The 20,592-nt window shown below is 36.7% G+C and overlaps 1 protein-coding gene across 2 annotated transcripts in view; it reads left to right on the top strand.

Moving 5' to 3' along the window:
* LOC113082784 (ribosomal protein S6 kinase alpha-1-like) overlaps positions 1 to 20,592 on the top strand; it is a 50,728-nt gene that overhangs the window by 5,461 nt on the left and 24,675 nt on the right. For both annotated transcript variants that reach the window (XR_003282900.1, XM_026254241.1), the window contains exon 2: positions 6,785 to 6,829. Coding sequence is in view for 1 of the 2 variants with exons in the window: in XM_026254241.1 (XP_026110026.1) it covers positions 6,785 to 6,829 (45 nt within the window). In the remaining variant the exon portion in view is untranslated. The remainder of the gene's footprint in view (positions 1 to 6,784; positions 6,830 to 20,592) is intronic.

The raw sequence follows: 20,592 nt of genomic DNA, 5'->3' as shown, positions 1-20,592 counted from the left end.
CATTCATAGTTGTTCAGCCTCGTATAACTGTTTACCATTCACCCTTACACACTTGTCAGGTTTGACATTGAAACAGACACAAATGTTCTGTGTGCATGTCAAATGCCTGAGTCAAGTTGACATTTGTGATTCATACTGTTTTTTTTCCTTCGTCTATTGAAATGTTTATTTAGGCCTATTTACTTTTATTTGTTCATTTTAAAATGTTCTTCCTTTTATATACATATATATTTCCTTTATAAATGTATTTATTTTTAACTTTTACATTGCTTTCCCCTAAATTGCTCCTTTCCTCTCTCTTCCAATATCATCGGTGTGTCCCAGTCGACTGCATCACCTGATCTGTAGGCTAAAAGTGAGATTTAATGGACTAGTTGCGTGTTCCTCCTGCTGAATGGTATGACCTACTCTGGGACTTCAGAAGGTATGGAAGCAGATTAGTCTCAAATATAATTCACGCAAAAAACACGATTCACACATGCATAGACAATTTCACATGCATGAAACCTAATGCACGTGCGTGAAAAAAAAACATATATATAAAAAAAAAGCAATTCACATGCGCAAAATAAAATTATATATTTATAAAATACATTTCACAAATGCAAAACACCAATTTGTAGATATACAACTGTGCACCAAAACCTATGAATGTTTAAAATGTACGAGCGTCTGAATGTACAAATCGTCATTTACTACGAATCCACTCGGATTTGTGTGTGTGTGTGTTTTTGAGACTTTCTTGGCAGAGCTCTCTTCCCATGTGGGTCTGTCGTACTCTTAAGCCAATCAGATGCGATCTTACCATTCAACCAATCATATCATTAAGTTATTATTTACAAATTATCTGATGTTGTTTATCTTGATCGAACTACATTGCTTCAACGTAGTGGTTAACAATGACTAGGCTACATGTTTTAAATTACTGTAATAAAGTACACACTGACCTAACAGACATCAATTTATAAAACAAGATTATTTAGAATTATAATTTCACAAATTTTCACACAAAATTTTACTTTTGTCTTTACAGGTCTTTCTTTTTACTATCCTGATTGTAGTTTAATTTGTAATTACTGTAACTGTCCTGTTACAACTGTATTTTTTTCTAACTAGTTTTCTAACTAGAAAAACTGTCTTGATTGAATGTGTAAACGATAAAATGTGTAAACTCAGACTTTTATGAAATAAACTAAACTCTTACCCGTGCTTCCCTTTCTTCATTCACCATGATGGATTACTGATGTAAAGGCTTAATTTCCGTTCGAATTAATCCATATTGCGCAAAAGGTGCGCAGAATCGTGCTCCTTGAATGCACTATCAGTGTCTTATGATATGATTGGTTGAATGGTAAGATCGCATCTGATTGGCTTAAGAGTACGACAGACCCACGTGGGAAGAGAGCTCTGCCAGGAAAGTCTCAAAAACACACCCACAAAAATCTGAGTGGATTCGTAGTAAATGACGATTTGTACATTCAGACACTCATACATTTTAAACATTCAAAGGTGTTTGTGCACAGTTGTATATCTACAAATCGTTTTTTGGATTTGTGAAATGTATTTTATAAATATATAATTTTATTTTGCGCTTGTGAATTGCTTTTTGTGAATATACATTTTATTTCACGCACATGATTTTTTTTTGTTTGTACGTGAATTAGGTTTCATGCATGTGAAATTGTCTACGCATGTGTGAATCGTGTTTTTTGCGTGAATTATATTTGAGACTAATCTGCTTCTATAAGAAGGATCTAGAAACTCAACTCCCACTTTATCTACCAGTCAGTCACATTATGAGGAAGTAAGTCACACATAGGGACAGGTCTGAATTTTGATATAGGTTCCTTCAGGGCTAGAAAAAAGTAGTTTATTCTCTTCAACTATAGTCAAGATGAGTTTTCTTTAGTCTAAGGGTGCTGCAGAGTTGCTGTTGATCATCCAGCATTTTTTGGTCAAACAACCCTTTACAATTTGATTCCATAAATCGGCTGTTTTAAAATGACCTTTTAATTCCATTCACATCTCTTTTTCCCTCTCTCAAACACACACTCAGTCATACATCCTCTCACCTCTTTGAGGAACAGTTTGGTCCCAATTACTTGCAAGCTATTTCTGTAACAGGGTCTCATTATGAGAGCGATAATAATGTAATTTTGTTGCAGATTACTCTTTTAGCACTTTCATTTGCATCACATTGTCGGGAAAAAGTTTCATGGCCACATGTGACCAGAGGCCCTGATCTGTTATGTTGTGTTTTCACTAATGGTCAACAGATAAATCACCAAGGTCTATATAAATTTGATTGTTTGGCTGATGTGTTGGAGGCGGGACTTTTATTTTGACGGCGCTGAAAATTGCAGTGCATGTGCACACAGTGCTCACATTCGTTCTCTTTATTGTTTGTTCTCGCTGTTTAACAGTTCTGTCTAATAGACTGTAAAAAGATAGATCATCACTTCCTTTCTTTGTAGAAAAGTGAACTTCAAACAAAGAACACTTAAACTTAGATCAGCATGATAAGAGCTACAAAAAATAAATTAATTTCAAGGGTAATTTAATTGTTCTGTTGTCTCACGTTCCAATTAGATTATATGGAGGGGGTGGTGTTTATGACCTATACTGTGTCCAGCCACCTGGGGGTTATCAAAACGTTTGGCTTCACTTTTCAGGACTTGTGCAGCACACTTGGTCTAATAAGGATAGAAGACTGTCTAATAATCAGTCAAACTGTTAAAGGGGTCATATGATGTTGTTAAAAAGAACATTATTTGGTGTAATGAAATGGGTTTATGTAGTTTCAGTTGAAAAAATAAACATTTACCACAGACTGTACATTATTGTTCCTACTCTATGCCCCGCCTTTATGAAACGCTTTGATTTTGACAAAGCTCATCGCTCTGAAAAGTGAGGTGTGCTCTGATTGGCCAGTGCATTGTGATTGGCTGAATACCTCAAGCGTTTGACGGAAATGTTATGCCCCTTAATATACTGTGATGCTGTGTGTCCCGGAGCACAGAGACAAAAAAATTAAAACCCATTATAAACGAGGCATTTGTTGCATCCAGTGGGGACTTTAAGATTTGTAAGACTTTAAGATTTGTAAAATCATCCATGTAACCTCTAAGAGCGGGTTGCCTGATCCTTGAGTCCATCTTTGGGCCTCTGGTTTCCTTTTCTCCTGCCTTGATGATAAGGTTTATGCCCATGATAAAACAGGATAGGGGATACTGTACACCCTGTGACAATCCCTCTTCCAAGGTGCTGCCACTGAGTGATGAAGTGAAGCGAAGCTGGATTCCCCCCAGGTAGGTGCTGATTATTGCCCTGATATAATAATTAATAATAATAATAATAATTCTTTACATTTATATAGCGCTTTTCTAGACACTCAAAGCGCTTTACATAGACAGGGGGTATCTCCTCATCCACCACCAGTTTGCAGCATCCACCTGGATGATACGACGGCAGCCATATTGCGCCAGAACGCCCACCACACACCAGCTTACTGGTGGAGAGGGTGTGATGAAGCCAATCAGTAGACATATGATCTGGGATGTTGTAGTGTCGTAGAGTTGTCCGGATTAGATCATGAGGGATGGTTCCGAAGGCATTGGTCAGGTCCAGCCAGACTACGGTCAAGTCCCTTTCCCCATCCTGGCCTCATGTATCATCTGGCTGAGGACTGCCGTGTGTTCCAGGCACCCTGCAAGGCCTGATATTCCTCTCTTTTGGATCGAGGTGTTGAGATATCCTATATCGATCATGTATGTGGACATTCTCTTTGCCACCACTGAGAAAGAAGATCTTGCACTCCGTGCTGAGCAAAGAGATGGTTCTGAATCGGCCAATACACACTGAGCCTTCCTCTTTAGGAACAAAGCAGCCTTCAGCCTTCTACCAGCTCGATGGAACAGACACTTTCTTCCAGACCCTTTTAAGCAGCTTCCAGAAGCGGCGGAGGAGATTTGGACATTTGTTATACACCCTTTAGGGTATACAGCTGGGGCCTGGGGCTGACGCAGCCCTTGCTTTTTTTTTCTACCTCCTGGATTTCCTTCCATGTTGGTTCGTTGGCATTGAACATAATGGAGGGGCTGTCAGCTGTGCCAATTTCTGGATTTTCGCTCAGTTCAAGGGATTGTACGGATCACTATGTGTCTCTGTGAGAAATGCATCTCGCTTAAAAAAAGGACTAGACTGTTGTTGAGTGGTCCAAAGTTATGTTTTTTGATGAAAGTTAATTTTGCATTTCCTTTGAAAATCAGGGTCCCAGAGACTGGAGTCTTTCAAATCAGGTGATGGTGATTTAGCGGTAATCACGGAACTGGATTTACTGACAAGGAGCGCATGATCATATCGTCAGATATATCGCCCAGCCCTATATCACCTATATAATCGTAATAATAATATTATTATTATTATTATTATTATTATTATTATATACACGCACACATACATATATTATAGGCTATATTATAGGCTTTATAGGATATCAGCATCAGCTGTCAAAAAACAATATCAGTCAACCACAGTTTCAGTTCAATTCCATCTTTCCTTATAACCTCCTGAGATAAAAGCCTGCAAGGAAACACATACTTTACATGTACAAATGCTTTGTTGATATTTTACCCTCAGGCCATACAATATTTTTTTCTGCAGTTAAAGAGTAAAGATTTTTAGCTGAAATAATGCTCCTTGGTGTTTCATAAAATGCAAGTCCACAGCTTCTGTGGATACAATTGTGGATGTTTTTTTTTGTTTTGTTTGTTGTTGTTGTTATTTTTATAAGTGTATTGTGGATGGTCAGAAAACTCAATTCACAATTTGGAGACAATGTCTGAAGGTCTTTCCAGTTACCAAGGAGACTTCTTTACTTGGACCTCTGTGTCATCAAAAGTGACATTGACAGTAAACTGGAGTTTTTCTAAGATAAGTCTTCATAACTTCCAGAACACTTGAGTGAATCGATCCGAAGTCGGCATGAATAAATAAGGCTCTGACTTCACATGTGAGGAATCCTTAATCTTTTTCCGTTTTATGTTTTGTTTTTTTTCTGAGCAGCTAGACGTGTTTTCTTCCTTCCTCCAATTCTTTTTATTTTTGTCTCTTTCATTTCCTTCTCTTCTTGCTCAAGGTTCTGTATTGAATGAAATCGAAAGCAATAGCCTGTGTAGGATGTGATTGTGTATTTTTCTTCCGTTTTTTTGAGAGAATTCACGGTTTGAACTGCAGAAATCCATGCTGGTAATTCTACATATTCAGAAAAGGAATAAACAGCACACACATTCTCTCTTTGTCTATAAGTGTTTAAATGTTTATAAGGAATAGAGACTGCCAAAAAAAAGACTTCATTGTGTATTATAAGGCTGCCACTTTTGAGAAAAATTTAATTCGAACGAATATCAAATATCAGGCAATGTATTCGAATATATAATATCTACGCCCCCCCCCCCACCCGCGCATAAAAAAAAAGGTACCATATCAGCCAAGATGAAGGAACAGCTGACCATAGCTGTATATGGATTGCCATTTTGAAATAATTTTAGTAGCAGAGCTACTGCAAGCGATTTTTAGTGCTGCAATTCTGTTTATCCTTTGCTGAAATATTTTTGCGTCTTCATAGAGAGAGCCATAGTGGTTGCTTAGCAACGGCAGACGCCTCAGGGGCGCAACTGCCTGAGCGCTTTGGAAAGAAGGAGAAAGCTTCAGTATTTAGTATTTAGAAAGTATTTCGTTTTTTTTTTATTTTAAGTGACTTAATGGCGGCTGCCCATCAGTACAGTTCTCAGATGAGGATATGAGCTCAGTATTATTTTTAGTCCTCTGTATGACTTTTTACACTTAAAACCTTGGTTAAAGTTGTTCTTTTTGTTAGCAACCGTCAACCAATAAAAAACTACTTCATTATTAAATACTAAAGCATTATGCAAAGTTATATTGTATATTTTTTTTTCAGAACCATACCAGATTATCTTGAACCATAATAGAAAATGCACTTATTGTTTGCACTGTTCAGAATGAATTCTGTTGTGTATTTCAGACTATTTAAGGCCATTAAAACAATATTTTGCAGTGTTTTCCATAAGAATTGTCAGTTTAGATTTTATGGTGACTTTAACACAGGGTTTTACATGTACAGTGTAAAATCTTTCAAACCTAGTTAATTATTAACCTAGTAAAAGTATGGTATAAACAATACATAAATAATCAATGTCTTTTTAGTGCTGTACAGTGGAATCTATTTTATGGAATTAAATCTGAAGCTTGTGAGCAGAACGTGTGTGAGTGTATATTAGGAATCAAGCCCGTTTAAATGCCCCAAGAGCCATTGATTATGTCATATAGGCATAACACACTTATTTGATTTTGAGACCACTGCTGTGAGCCTTCAAGCACATGCATGCACACATGTGCACACTCGTGTTGTGGCAGTTCTCATGATAATAAGCCAGAGGATCCAGCTGTAAGCATTCCCTGAACCTACTCTGAAGGCTAAGTGATTGCAATTATTTTGCATACAACTAAATGAGGTTTAACAAATTAATGGAGTTAAACTTGATGTTGAAGAAAAATTAAATCATTTAAAACTATTCTCACATGGCACCTCATGAAGTTTTGTGGTTACTGTGAAATTTTAATACATTGTTTTTGTATTTGCATTGTTTCATATTTTTGATGACTATTATTCTTAATTATGAAAAGTAGTAAAGAAAAAGTTGTTGTAACCAAACTAGTACTGCATATACATTTATACAGAAATCTCTTTCTGTTTCTCTTTCAGAATGGGCAGAGCACCACTGAGGATGGGGTCACTTCAGCTGATAAGGTAGGACCCAGCTGACCACATATCATATAGTTATCGGGACCGATTTCTTTTTTCTCTTGTTTATCCATCAGTATCCATTTTTTTTTTCTGCTGGTTGTGTCCGTAGTTCTCCAACAAATGTGTGTTGAATAACTTTTTTAGCAACACATGTTTTATTTAAAATCATGTCATGTTTGTCATGAAACAATATATGATATTACGTGAAACATTATCGGTTTGTCTTTACATTACAACTGATGCTCTTAATTTCTCGCAATTTCGGTCCCTGGGTAACTTCCCCTTGGGGTTGTTTTTAAATCATTACTATAGCAATCCAATAACTATGTTCAGTACATATCAGAAAAATGTCTGTACTGTATAAAAATACATCAAATGGAAAGGGCAGCTGCCCCTGACTTTCTCACACTGGTCATGGGGCCATTCTTGATGATGTGTGGTGAATTTGAGTCCTACTGCTGTTTTAGATTTGATTTGTGATCTCATGTTTGAGCCAATATTGTGAGTGCTGTATTCAAGAGACCACAGAGCCGCTTCTGTCTCAGTAGAGTGTCTGGGGGATATTGACAGCTTTCTGAAACGATCAGTGGAACAAGGGCTAAGAAGAATTCAGTCTATAGAGTTCTGGCTCAGAGACTCTATAAGGCATCTTTGTGTGTCTACAGGAGTTTGATTACTCATAGCCTCCAATTTAATCTGACCAAAAACAAAATAACCTCACTTAAACAAAAGTTTAGGAGTTTTTGTTATCAGGGAATGTTTTTATATCATGTAAATATTATGAATATTATGCATAGAATTTACTTAGTCAAGACTATAGCCAATCAGTGATCAACTTATTATACTTATAATAATCTGCATTTGATTGAATATGACACTGTAGTACTTTAAGTGGTTGTATTTCCTGTTTTTTCTTTACCTAAATTGTGTTGTGTAATTAATGTTTTTAGGATTAACATTAGGTTTAAATCCAGTCTTTTAACTGGTGACGAACTAGGATATGATCTATGGTCATCATAAATACAGCAGTGTCAATCTGTTTAAAAGGACAGGGACAATCCAGCTATTGGATCTGAGGCAAAACGCAAGCAAAACCAGGCATGTTATGTCATATTATGGCAGATTTACTGTGAACACTGACATGTTCTTACTGTTCTTGACATGTGGGTAAATGGATGGATGTCTGGCTGTTGAGGGCTTTGTCTTTAGTCTCTTCATGCAGTTATTTTGAAGCATCCTGTCCTCTCTTATATGGGAACATCATGTCTAAGTGTAATAAAATGGTTTTTGAGTGGGAACAAGTGTTGAAGGGGTGGATGGATGAGATCAATTATGAAAAAAGAACAGGTACAGCTAATGAGGTGAACCCGGTCACCCTTTTTTTCACTCTCGCTCAATGTTTTTTTTTCTACCCAGTGTCTTGATATTATTTGCCCTTGTTTAAGCTCAAGTATATATTTATTAATGTTAAAATACTTTCCTATCCCAGTTTAAAATGTCACGCAGATGTACAGCATGTGAAACAATGAGAAGTATATACACTTTTGCTGTGTATGAACATCCAGACTAGCCTGACACAGCAGCTGTGGCTCAACCAATAGTTTGGGGGCGGGACTATCTGGTGTTCCTGGAAACCTGTTTAAAAACATCATTATTTAGTGATAGCAATGGTGCAAAAATTATGTGCTTCAGCTGTAAAAGGTTATTTCACCCGAGAATGAAAATTTGTATATCTTCTACTCAGCCCTGGAATCATCCTTCCTGTATGTGACTTTCCTCTTTCAGAATAATCCAATCAAAGTTATGTTGAAAATTGTCCTTGCTCTTCCAAGGGGATAATTGGGTTTGTTGTAAACAGTTCAGAAGACATGAAATAAAGTGTGCGAATCTGTAATAAAATGTACCTCACATGGCTCTGGGTAGTGTTGTAGTGTTTTTTTAATAAAAATATTCTTAAAAAAAAAAATTGTATCACTAAAAATAAAACCAATAACTTTATATTTATTTACAATTATGTTTCAGGTTTTTCTACAAGTAATATAATTATGAAAAACCGTAAACAAGTTTCACCCAAATTTTATTTGTCTTTTAATTAATGAAATGTAAACATTCATTTTTTTTTTGATAAAGGGGATTTGCTATTAAAATGTAAACATGGAATATTGTGTGATTTTGTTTCTTTAAAAAATAAAGTTTTATAATTTTTTACAACAGTAGTAGCAGTATCACATACATTCTACTAAATAATAGTAATATTTCTAGCACAATGCCTTTATGTAATAATGAACTTTTATTTTGATGGGCTACTTTTATTTTGACACTGGTTTTACTCAATAGAAACGGTTAAAATACTTGTGAAGTGACTCGCAACAATTCTGGTGATGTTTATATATTTCTGTCCTCATTGAGACGGCAGATGCTGAAATTAATGCAAGCGGCACGCGCTTCAGTCTATGTAGTAAACAAACCATTCATTAATTCACACAGAGACATGCAGAACATGCAGGATTCATATTTCAACCCACTTTTGCGGCTTAACATTTACAGATACTGGTCCATACAGAGATTTTATTTGATAAATTTATGCTAACTTTGACAAATTCAGTGACTGTCCATATTAAAATGTAAGTTTCATTATCAAGACTGGATTTTGAGATTCCGTCTGCGTTTTCTGCTTCGCAGAAATCATAGCGCTGTATGCGTCAAGAACCGGGTTGACCGGGTCCTCGGTACCACGGGTACTTAAAGAAACCTGGTACTGTCACATTTTCATTTTTTTAGTACCTACTTGGTAACAAAGTACCGGGTCTTTTGACAACACTAGCTCTGGGGGTGAATAATGGCCCCCTGGAGCGTAAAAGCATTTCAAATGTAATAAACACTTTTTTTCTTACTTCTGCTGACTGTGGGACACGGAAGATGTGCAAGTGGAAGATGGAAGACATATGCATCGCGCACACCTCTGGGAAATGTAGGAGCAAAGGAAACATTGGGTCTCATTCACTAAATATGCGTAGGCACAGATTTTTGCATGAAAAGTGCATACGGACGTATTCACGAATAAATCATGATTCATCAAAAACTTTCGTACTAAAATGTATTCTAAATGTACGAAAAGATTCAAGAACAACTTATACCACACGTACGCAATAATCATGTACAAACGGGGGCCTTATTAGCATGTGTTAAGAACCCTATATAATTAGATGTTATTGATAAATTATAATTACAGTTCCAATTATATATATATATATATATTATATTAGAGGTCCAAACAATAATCACCTGATCTATCCTTATATAAACGGTGATTAATGTGTCTCATCTTGTGTTTAGAGGCATGGCACACTTGGTACTGCTTTAAGACATCGCAGCGCGTGCTCTAAGGAGAGAGCGCGTCTTTAGAGAGCGCACAGATATGTTCGCGGAGAGTGACGAATGGCTGTTCAGTCGCTTTAGGTTGCCCAGAGAAGCCCTCATTGATTTATGCAACTCACTGGAACCACACCTAAGCCACATCACCAACCACTCTCACCCTATACCACCTTATCTCCAAGCCTGTGTTATAACCCATGCTTCCTTTTTACCTATGCCCGTTATGCCAGTGGATACACTTTTAAATAACAAATAATTTTTCCTGGCTTCCACCTCTGACAGCAAAACCTCACGTTCATTATCGTTAAAGTTATTTTTCTTTGTCTTTTGTTTCGGTGCCATAATTGTCTTTCTCTGTACAAGTGCCTCATTGTGGAAAGCCCTTATATGGAGCTGGTTTGGGCGTGATTTATGCTAATTACTGACCTCGTGCACAGGGGCGCTCATTTAGAAGACTCCAAATTCACCAACAGAAGAACAAGTTTAAGAACAAGCTCATGTGCGTACGCACGTGTATGTGAATTAGGTGGAAAGTTCTCCTGAGAAGTTCAAATGTGCGTATAAATAAGAAAATTGTATGCAAAAATTAGTGAATGAGACCCAATGTTTCCTTACTTTAGCAAAGGAAAACCTGTGTCCTCTTGGCTTATTTCGAAATCCTCCAATGTTTCTCTTGTGGGGAAGTCGTGGCCTAATGGTTAGAGAGTCGGACTCCCAATTGAAAGGTTGTGAGTTCGAGTCCCGGGCCGGCAGGAATTGTGGGTGGGGGGAGAGCATGAACAGTTCTCTCTCCACCTTCAATACCACAACTTAGGTGCCCTTGAGCAAGGCATCGAACCCCCAACTGCTCCCCGGGCGCCGCAGCATAAATGGCTGCCCACTGCTCCGGGTGTGTGTTCACAGTGTGTGTGTGTGTTCACTGCTCTGTGTGTGTGCACTTCGGATGGGTTAAATGCAGAGCACAAATTCTGAGTATTGGGTCACCATACTTGGCTGAATGTCACGTCACTTTTAAAAATCCTTGTTTTGTTCTTCTAATTTGTGACCAGCATTTTGTTTTGTTCTCTCTCCGCACTCATCACTAACCATGCAGTACTACACCATCCGCCTGCACGTCTTCCGATTCCCCACAGTCAGCAGATGTGAGAAAAAAACTGTTTATTACGTTTGAAATCTGGATATTTATCTTACAAAAACTCATAGATTCACCCCCCAGGGCCGTGTGAGAAACATTTTATTACAGTTGCGTGCACTTCCTTTCACGTTGTTCTGAATTCTCGGGTGAACTAACCCTTTAAAGCTATGTTTAGTTCTCAGTTTAATCATTGTATATGGTTAATAAATATTTTCAGACTGAGTTTTTAAAGAAGCTCAACTTGACGCAGATCTGAAATCTATTTTGCATGTCTTCAGCTGTAGGACCCAAGCTTCAGGATTGATATTGTGGATGAACGTTGCTAATAATACCTCTGTTCTCCTCCACCCTCCCCTGAGAGAGCAAGCAGAAATAAATAACTGCTTGTCCAAGAACCTCTTTTTAGTTAGCCTGGGCCTTTATGCTTGACATGTCAGAGCCACAAGCGACAGTCTTGGGTGATAAGGAGGACAGAGAATTTAATGAGACCATATCATCTCTATTTCATATAATTTTTCAACTTCTCACTTTCATCCCACTTCCTTGCTTCTTTAGCTTCTCATCAGCTCTTACTTTCTCTGTCTTTAACCCTCTGGAGTCTAAGGGTATTTTTGGGGCCTGGAGAAGTTTTGTCATGCCATGACATTTGTGCTTTTCAGTTTCTTGGGTCCTACATCTGAAGACATGCAGCATTTTTAAATGTCCAAGATGACTGCCATATCGTCCCAAGATAACATAAAACACACACACACACACACACACACACACACACACATACACATATACAATATGCCACATATATTAAAAAGCCTTTATTTTATGGCTTGGTCATCAAGCCATGCCATAAAATAAAGGCTTTTTAATTTTTCTTAAAGAGAGTGCCTTGGAGTTTCCTATTTGTTCTATATTATGATTATCCCATCCAAAGAGCACCTCAAGCTAACATTTTGAGTCCTGGAAGCGCCCCTCTATAGACATTTGATGCCATATATATTGTTTGAAAGTGTTTTGATTTTTATTGTTAATTTACATTTTACATTAGGGCATCATTTTTAGCATTAGTTAACATAAACTGCCAATTTAATATTCTTTTGAATATTCATTCATCTTGGGTATTCCAATATTTAATAACAATAAGTTAAAATCTAGTTGCAACTGTGTTATTTAATGAGCTAACATGAACTAAAACTTATTTTTTAACAAAGATGAATAACTTCTGTAGCAAATGTAGCTATTGCTCATTGTGAATGTTAATGGTTAACTAAAGAAAACCTTATTGTAAAGTGATACCTATGGGTCTTTATAGTTCTTTTGCACTTTAATTATGCAAAACTTTTAACTTTATATATTTTTCTCTATTGCTTTATTGTATTTAAATGTTCAGTTATTTTTGTAATAAGAAAAATAGTTTTTTAACCTGTTATACTGTATTATGAGCACTTTTTTAAAACTAAATTTCAATACCGTGATAATACCGTTTACCGTGGTGAAAGCATGAGCAATTAATCACAACAGGAAAATTTGATACCGGCATATCCCTATTTGCCACTTTGTGAAACATATGATATGAAAGCCAAATTGCCTTCTAGTTTCCTCTGAACCAAATACACATGGAGCTCAAAACCTTGCATCAGTTTCCAGTCTGAGCTTTGGCACATTTTGACTCTAGTGACTGTCAAATCTCATCTTCTTCTCACATAAGGTGAGCCTCATCTGCCCCAAGGGTTTTTGTATCAAGTTAGGTGGTACCTGGATATTATGCTATTCTTAGTGTTGCTGAACACTAGAGTTTCCATGGTTATTTTTTCCTTTTGTAAAAGTAATTCTATTATAAGAAAGTTATTTAATTTAAAATAATTTGACTGTTAGTTTTTTTTCTAGCAGAATGAAAAGCCTTCATCTTCAGACTGACATAAAAAGTGTGCATTTAAACAAGGATGAGTCATTTCAGTAAATTAAGGTTTTTATATCAACATTTTCTCATGCACTAATGTACATATTGGCTCCATATAGTCATTCTGATATAAAGTGGAAAATCATGATCCTCTCCCATTAGCTTGATGGTGGACGATTAATGGCAATAACTCTGACCACTGCATAGTGTATTGTAGACAAGTGTGAAGAAACTTTAACTAATTCCTTATAATTGGTGAATTATGTTTAGTCTCTTGAGTCAAAACATGCTCCAACTCCTCTGATCATTTCGTTAAAGGGTATGTTCCTTATAGCTGGATTAATTTCATCTTGTTCTGGTCTGTTTTCTCTCTTTTTCTGGCCAATATAATCACATCGATAGTGCCAAATACTATAGGTACCCTCCAAAACTTATCAGACAGCTTTTCCAGTATTAGTTTTTCGAGGCACAGTACACCTTATTTCTCTGTTTTCTAATCTTCACCGCTCCGGTGATGAAAGACAGACTCTGGTTTAGATTTTTTGCTAATCAGTTTCTGCTAGTGACTTGGGCCAATTTAAGGAGCTGCTGCAGAGATTGGAACAGAATAAAAGGCTCATGTGAAAATATAAAGCTGAGACCGATCAGCTCTAGAGAGCAGCAGTTGTACTAAACTACCAGTCAGTTCAGTCTGATGGATGTTCTGTATTAATCTGGCCTTGAGGTAGAGTTCACCCCTGCTGGCTTCTCTTTCTGTGACTATATTTGGTGAAGTTTGTTTAAAAAAAAGTCCAAGCTGTTCTGTCTTCTGTTGTTTCTTTCAGAACTGAGCTTTCTAAAAGCAGGAATGCAATCATTTGTTCTGTCTATAAAGTGCTGTCAGAACTGCTGCTCATTGTCTAGAGAGGAAGAGAAAAAGAAACCACAAATATTAACACGATGTTATTTGATGCATAAAAGCAAGAAATCGGATGTTCATCCAAAATATATATATTTTTAATTTTGTTTCAGCTCATGAAGATCTGCCAAACCTTTCCATTATGTTGATCAAAAATGTTATAAAATCTGTTTTCAAGTGATTCAGGAATGAATGTACATAATATGTCACTAACTAAATTATTTATAATTTGGTTCATTGTAATGCAACTTTTATATCTATTTAGGCTCTTGAATCTACTCTATATTAAATCTTACTTGAATGCCTTCACGTTTAGTTCTACTTCTGCTATTTCGCTATTGACATAGTCATGTGGTTGTTTGCTTCTTCCGTAATTGATGTTCAAATGATGTGTTGTCCTGTCAGTTAGAAAATGTTAAATTGATGAACGTTGCCCCATTGTGTGTTTGCTGTGTGCCACTTTGCTGACTATATTGACCTTGTTGTCATGGTGTTCCATAATTGGCATGGCAACAGCATGAGATATCGATGCATTAAAAAGAGAGAGATAGAGGAGCAAGCATGTTCGTCAAAACATTGTGGTTCATTGTCAGTTGTCAGAGTTGGAGTAAAAGGTTTTTAATGAAAGCGTGTACATATATAATGACTGTTGGCACTAATGATAGCAAATGGAGTCTTGCCATCAAAATTGTTTGTGTGAGAGAGAGGTGTTTGTGTTAACGTGAAAAAGGTTGATGGATATAGAAACTCTCTGCTGAAATAAACATGCTCAATGTGTACAATGATATAAACAATTATTTTTAAACTCTTACAATATGTTTGCCAGCTAAAGACAAAAACTACAAATGTAAATCAAAGCCGCCTTTGAAATATGGCTGCTGACACAGACTTGTTTCTGTTTGTTGAAACTATATGTGGTCCCTCTACCGAACCTTGCCTAACCCGAGTTTAAACACTGTGCGTCTCTATGAAGGCTCTTTAATATTTGATAGAAGCACTTATACAGCAGAAGAGACTTTGGCCTCTTAATTATACACCACTAACATCATCTTTGCTCACACATATACTGTATGCAGGTCTTCAGACAATTTTTTTTATTTGTCCAAGCGTGTGTGGACTAGTGTTAATAAGATTGGGTTTGGAAAGACATTTTTGTATTTTTGAAAGAAACCTCTTGTGCTCACTAAGGCTGCATTTGTTATAAATTTTGTCAAAACAAATAATAAAATAATATTTTGAAATATTCTTGCACTTTTAATAACATTTTATTAAAAGGCTCATGTTTGAATTGGAAGTCTTTAAAAAACAAACATGAATAAGATTTTAACATGGGGAAATACTTTCAATGACTAATGAATATATTTGTATATAAAGATTAAATTGTGTTTTTCATCATTTTTGGAGATTGACAACTGCTGTTTGTATGCAAAGCAACTTGAACATTTCTATTAATACTCAGTGGTAGAGTATTGCGTTAGCAGCACGAAAGGTTGTGGATTCAATTCCCAGCGAACACATGTTAGGTAAAAAAAAAAAAAATGTTAGCCTGAATGCACTGTATGTCGCTTTGGATAAAAGCGTCTGCTAAATGCATAAATTTAATAAAACTGTAATATTAATATTAATAGTAACAATACTATACAATGCAGTAATCTCATTTTGTTTTCAGTGGAAGATAATAATTTATGTAGGTTTGTATTTTCATTTTTAGGTGAACTATCCCCCAGTGCTGTGAAATGTCTGATGCAGGTGGCATTCAACTTGGAACCTTTTAGATGCAACACTGCTGTGGGGGGTTGAGTAATAATGTCTTTTCCATTGGTGTGAATTTGATAAGTTTGCACTCTTATGTAAGGTTTGATCACCACAGTTGGGGTGCCTTACACACCATAGCATGAGTGTGTATGTGTCTGTGTTTAATCCTTGCACACGGTAAGTGTGTTATTGAAGTCTGTATGTGAGTTTTTGAGAAGTGTGTGTGTGTTTGTGTTTAAAGAGAGTATTTGATATCACTTTCAGAATCTGAGTGAAATCTCTTTGAGGTCATCCTCCCCAAAGAGGAACTCTTGTGCTTGCTTATAAATTTTTCAGCAGTCTCTGTCGCTTTGTGGCATTCCCCAGCACTAATGTTATCTGATGCCCTCAGCCTGTAGAGTGTTTGAACCCTGGTCTGTGGATGAGAGTGTGTTTCTCATGATCCGTGTAATTAAAGCTTCTGTTTGGGTTGCTGTTGCTGCACCAACTCTCAAATCACAGACAGGCTTAACTGGACATCAAGGGCTAACTCTCATTAATAGTAAAAAATAGTCCAGTATTCTGGAAATTGTCCTTTGAGATTTGCAGTCAGCACCCTGTGATTCCAAGTATAGTGTTGGAGCTGTAGAATTGTTAATATGTTACATTTTCTTACGATTCTTACAATGTTAAATATTCTTAATTTTTTTTGTCAGTTTTAATATATAGAATGAAATAATACAATGTCATTAATTACAGAGCTGAATTTTAGTAGCTCTTCAGAAAATCAATATAATATGCTGATTTGGTGCTTAAGAAACATTTCTTATTATTGCTAATGTTGAAAACAGTTTTGCTGCTTAATATTTTTGTGGAAGCAATTATGTATTTTTAGGATTCTTTAGTACATTTTAGGAAATAGAAAGTACAAAAGAACATAATTTGTTACCGTATGAAAGTTTTTACTGGCACTTTTGGACTTTGTGTCCTTGCTGAATAAAAGTATAGTTTTTTTTTTTCCTAGAAAAAAAAGAAAAAGATTCTTACCAACCCAGATTTTGGAACCGTATAAAACTCCAGTATACGTTTTCTTTTGTTCCAGTACATTAATGTCTTCATTTAGCTCCAACATTTCTGACGCGTATTTGCAAAGATGTAACCTAACATTCCAGATTAAGGGGCAACAAATATAATTATTTAAAAATCAATTATTAATAATCTGAATATTGGGGGTTTTGTTCCTCTATGTATGCATGCATAGTAATTTCAGTTATTCGCTGTCGTGATATGCTCTGCTGTCCTCCTCTCTGGTAATCCTGCATTTATTCGAGTCCTTCTCACAGTTGCACAAGAGGATTATACAGCTTTGCTCCTTGACCTCCAGCTCTCTATATTATCCTTCAAGTAAACCAAACCCATCACACTCTACATGATTGTGTGTGTGTGCGTGTGTGTGTGTGTGGATGTGTGTGTGTTGAAGGGCACTAGCGCAGTAACTAGTCTCTTTTCACTGAGACTGACCATACTATCTTAAAGGGGGGGTGAAATGCTCGTTTTCACTCAATATCATGTTAATCTTGAGTACCTATAGAGTATTACTGCATCCTTCATAACTCCAAAAAGTATTTAGTTTTATTATATTCATAAGAGAAAGATCGTCTGTACCGATTTTTCCCGGAAAAACACGAGCGCCTGGAGGCGTGACGTGTGGGCGGATCTAAAGAATCACGAGCGCCAGTAGGCTTTTGCGTCGAGAGCGTTTGGAAGCTGTGACAGCTGTGAAGGCTGAAACTGAACGAGAGCAGCAGCAGCAACGACTTGCTCCGAGCGGGGCTCGAACCCGGGTCTCCGATGGGAGGCAGACGCACTAACAAGGAGGCAGAGATATTTTAAGCAGTTTTACTCACCGCCTGTGGTTCTAACACACGATCGTGACCCTTTTTCGTTGGGATTGCATCATCCTTAAGAAATAAACGATACGCAAATCCGTCGTCAAACTGGGCTTTGTTTGTAAAACAAGCATTTTAGAAATGCAGGAAACAAACAAAAACACTTGCACAACTCCGTTGATGCTCTGTAAAAATAAACTCCATCCACTGGTCCCCTAATGCTGTTTTTTCTTTTGGTAATCTGTGCAGGGTTGTCTTGCCCTGGCAACCAAATCAGACTTTTCAAATGACTTTTCGCGACGCGCTCGTTCTGATCAGGCTGTGCTCAGCCTCTCAGTTTTCTGCTATATGGGAGCACGCGCTCTTCCGGCAAACGTGCCCTCAGGACCCATATAAGGAAATTCCGCTCCATCTAACGTCACACAGAGCCATACTCGAAAAAAACTTTCCGAAACTTGTGACAAACCGGAAGGAGTATTTTTGGAACAGAAATACTCCTTCAAACATACAACTTAATTTTTGAAACTTTGTCCATGTTTAGCATGGGAATCCAACTCTTTAACAGTGTAAAAAACTCAGTATGCATGAAATAGCATTTCACCCCCCCTTTAAGGCATTTTTTCTTATCTCGGGAGAAAATCACAGATGCTCGCATGGTCGTGGCTCGTACCATTTGAGAATAATTACAGGCAGATCCCAGAACGTTACGAGCACCTCCCGATAATTTTCAAACATGTCAAAAAAATTTGTACGCTGTTGGTTTAAATTTGTGGTGTATTTGGGGTTGAACGAGATGATTTGGCAATCCATCTGAAGTTGACCAATCAGAAGATGACAAAACCCAAATATTAGGTGTATGAATAGTCTGTTTAGTAATTTTAGTTAATTACACAGTTCTGTTTTTTATTTGTTATTCCTAATTGTGCCAAATTTGCTGTTCAGCTTTATGAATGTATACACCTGTTGTATTTCCTGCAAAAACAAGCAGAAATTCAGAAATAGCCTTCTCACCTCGAGTTGTTTATGAAGAACAGGAAGACCATGATTTTCTATGCTTTTCAGACATTCTTTTTGCTATGTCTTCGTTTTTTAGCTGCCACAAAGAAAACTATTTCATTTTCAGAATCCATATTTTTATGAATGGCGCGAAACTTAAAGCTTGCGTCAGAGTTTGTAAAATCGTAGTATATTTGTGTTGTGTGTGACTGCCTCTGAACGTTTTTCAGATAAACTAAATTGTGACGTGCGAGGGCTCATGATGTTCCGACCTTCAGAATCGCACCATCTACGCCTGTCTTTACAGTAGAGCATTAAGACAACTTTGGAGGTCTGAGGTCATTGCACTTGATGGGAAAAATTGCCTATGAGCATTGATTTCATTGATGTGACATTACAATTACACACACACACACACTGTCAATTGAACACATTTATTTAGTTAATTAATAGCAGTAAATCCATTATCTTTGAAGCATATTTTAATAGATTGTAATAGTTTAAAGTCTGTCAGAAGTCTTTATTTTTCTGTTGACTTTAATAGGAAGAGTTTTAAAGGTCCCGTTTTTTGTGCTTTTTTGAAGCTTTGATTGTGTTTACAGTAGGGATGTCAACGATTAATCGATGATCGATTAATTGTCGATAAGAGATGCAATCGATTAAGGCTATGGATGGTCGGTTAACCGATTCAATGTTGGGCTGCGTGCGGCTCATGCGCACTCAACACGTGCGAGCGGCTGTGAGTGACGGTGACGATATATAAAAGCATCATCATTCATTCACAATGTACAAATTAAGCTTTTAATGTGATTTAAACTTTAAAGTACACTAAAATAGAAACAACATAAAAGTTCTTCAACATTAAATGCAATGTAGTTACTAATCATTTAATCAGATAACTGTTTTATATCGTGCGCTTTGCAGGGCTGCGGGACACAGTGACAGGACAGGTAGTCTATTCATTCCTACAACTTGTTAATTCATTCCTACGAATTATTAATGTGGCAATTGTCCATGTTTCATTAATTTTGTTCCCTAAATAACCCATGATTTAAGTGAAATAAGGGAACAAATTAATAAATCGAACGAATTCTTAATTCATGAAATCTTTAATTTCCCTTCCCATGTTTACCACAGTAAGAGATGCGAAAACAGTTATTAAAAGCGAAAGATAATAAAATAAACCTGGGAAATTAGAGGGTTAGACTATGAAGATTTAGGAAAAGAAACAATGCTTAAATATACTGAATTTGTGGAAATTCGTGACCAACCGGCAAACCAGAACAAAGCCACGTAAATGAAGACTATGGGGTCCAAAAGCATGGTCGCGATCTAACATTTTCCAGTTAACCTATTATTCCTCTAATAAACAAAGCTTTTATACCACACTTGTCATAATCAGATCTTATAATTTCTAAATAAATAATTGCTGGATTCAAAACAGCGATTAATAGGCGCTGTGACCGACACATTCCTGGAGCATTCACTGCTGTCACTAAACGGTGACGCCGAGCATCATTCACAAGTTTCTGCATGGACCTGACTAGGGCACAGGTTCTAAGCCCTGGGACAAAATGGGATGCTTTAAGGAAAATTTATAGCCTACTAAGTAATAGGCCCAACATAAAAATAACAATTTGTTTTCATGTTTTTTTTTTTTTTTTTTAAATAGGCTATGCGAAATATATCCGACTTAAATAGGCTAATTAAGATTAACGGATTTAAAACAGAAGTGTGGGCGCTCCATAAGTTCACAAAAAAAAAAAAAAAGGATGACAACGCATTCTGTTTGTTTGCTTTATTTTACAAGAGCACAAATCTTCTGTTTTTATTGTGAGTGTGCAC

This window comes from Carassius auratus, unplaced genomic scaffold (genome assembly GCF_003368295.1).
Source record: "Carassius auratus strain Wakin unplaced genomic scaffold, ASM336829v1 scaf_tig00036804, whole genome shotgun sequence".
NCBI classification, from domain to species: Eukaryota; Metazoa; Chordata; class Actinopteri; order Cypriniformes; family Cyprinidae; genus Carassius; species Carassius auratus.
Note: the sequence above shows the minus strand (reverse complement) of the source record. Positions and strands in the feature narration are given on the sequence as shown.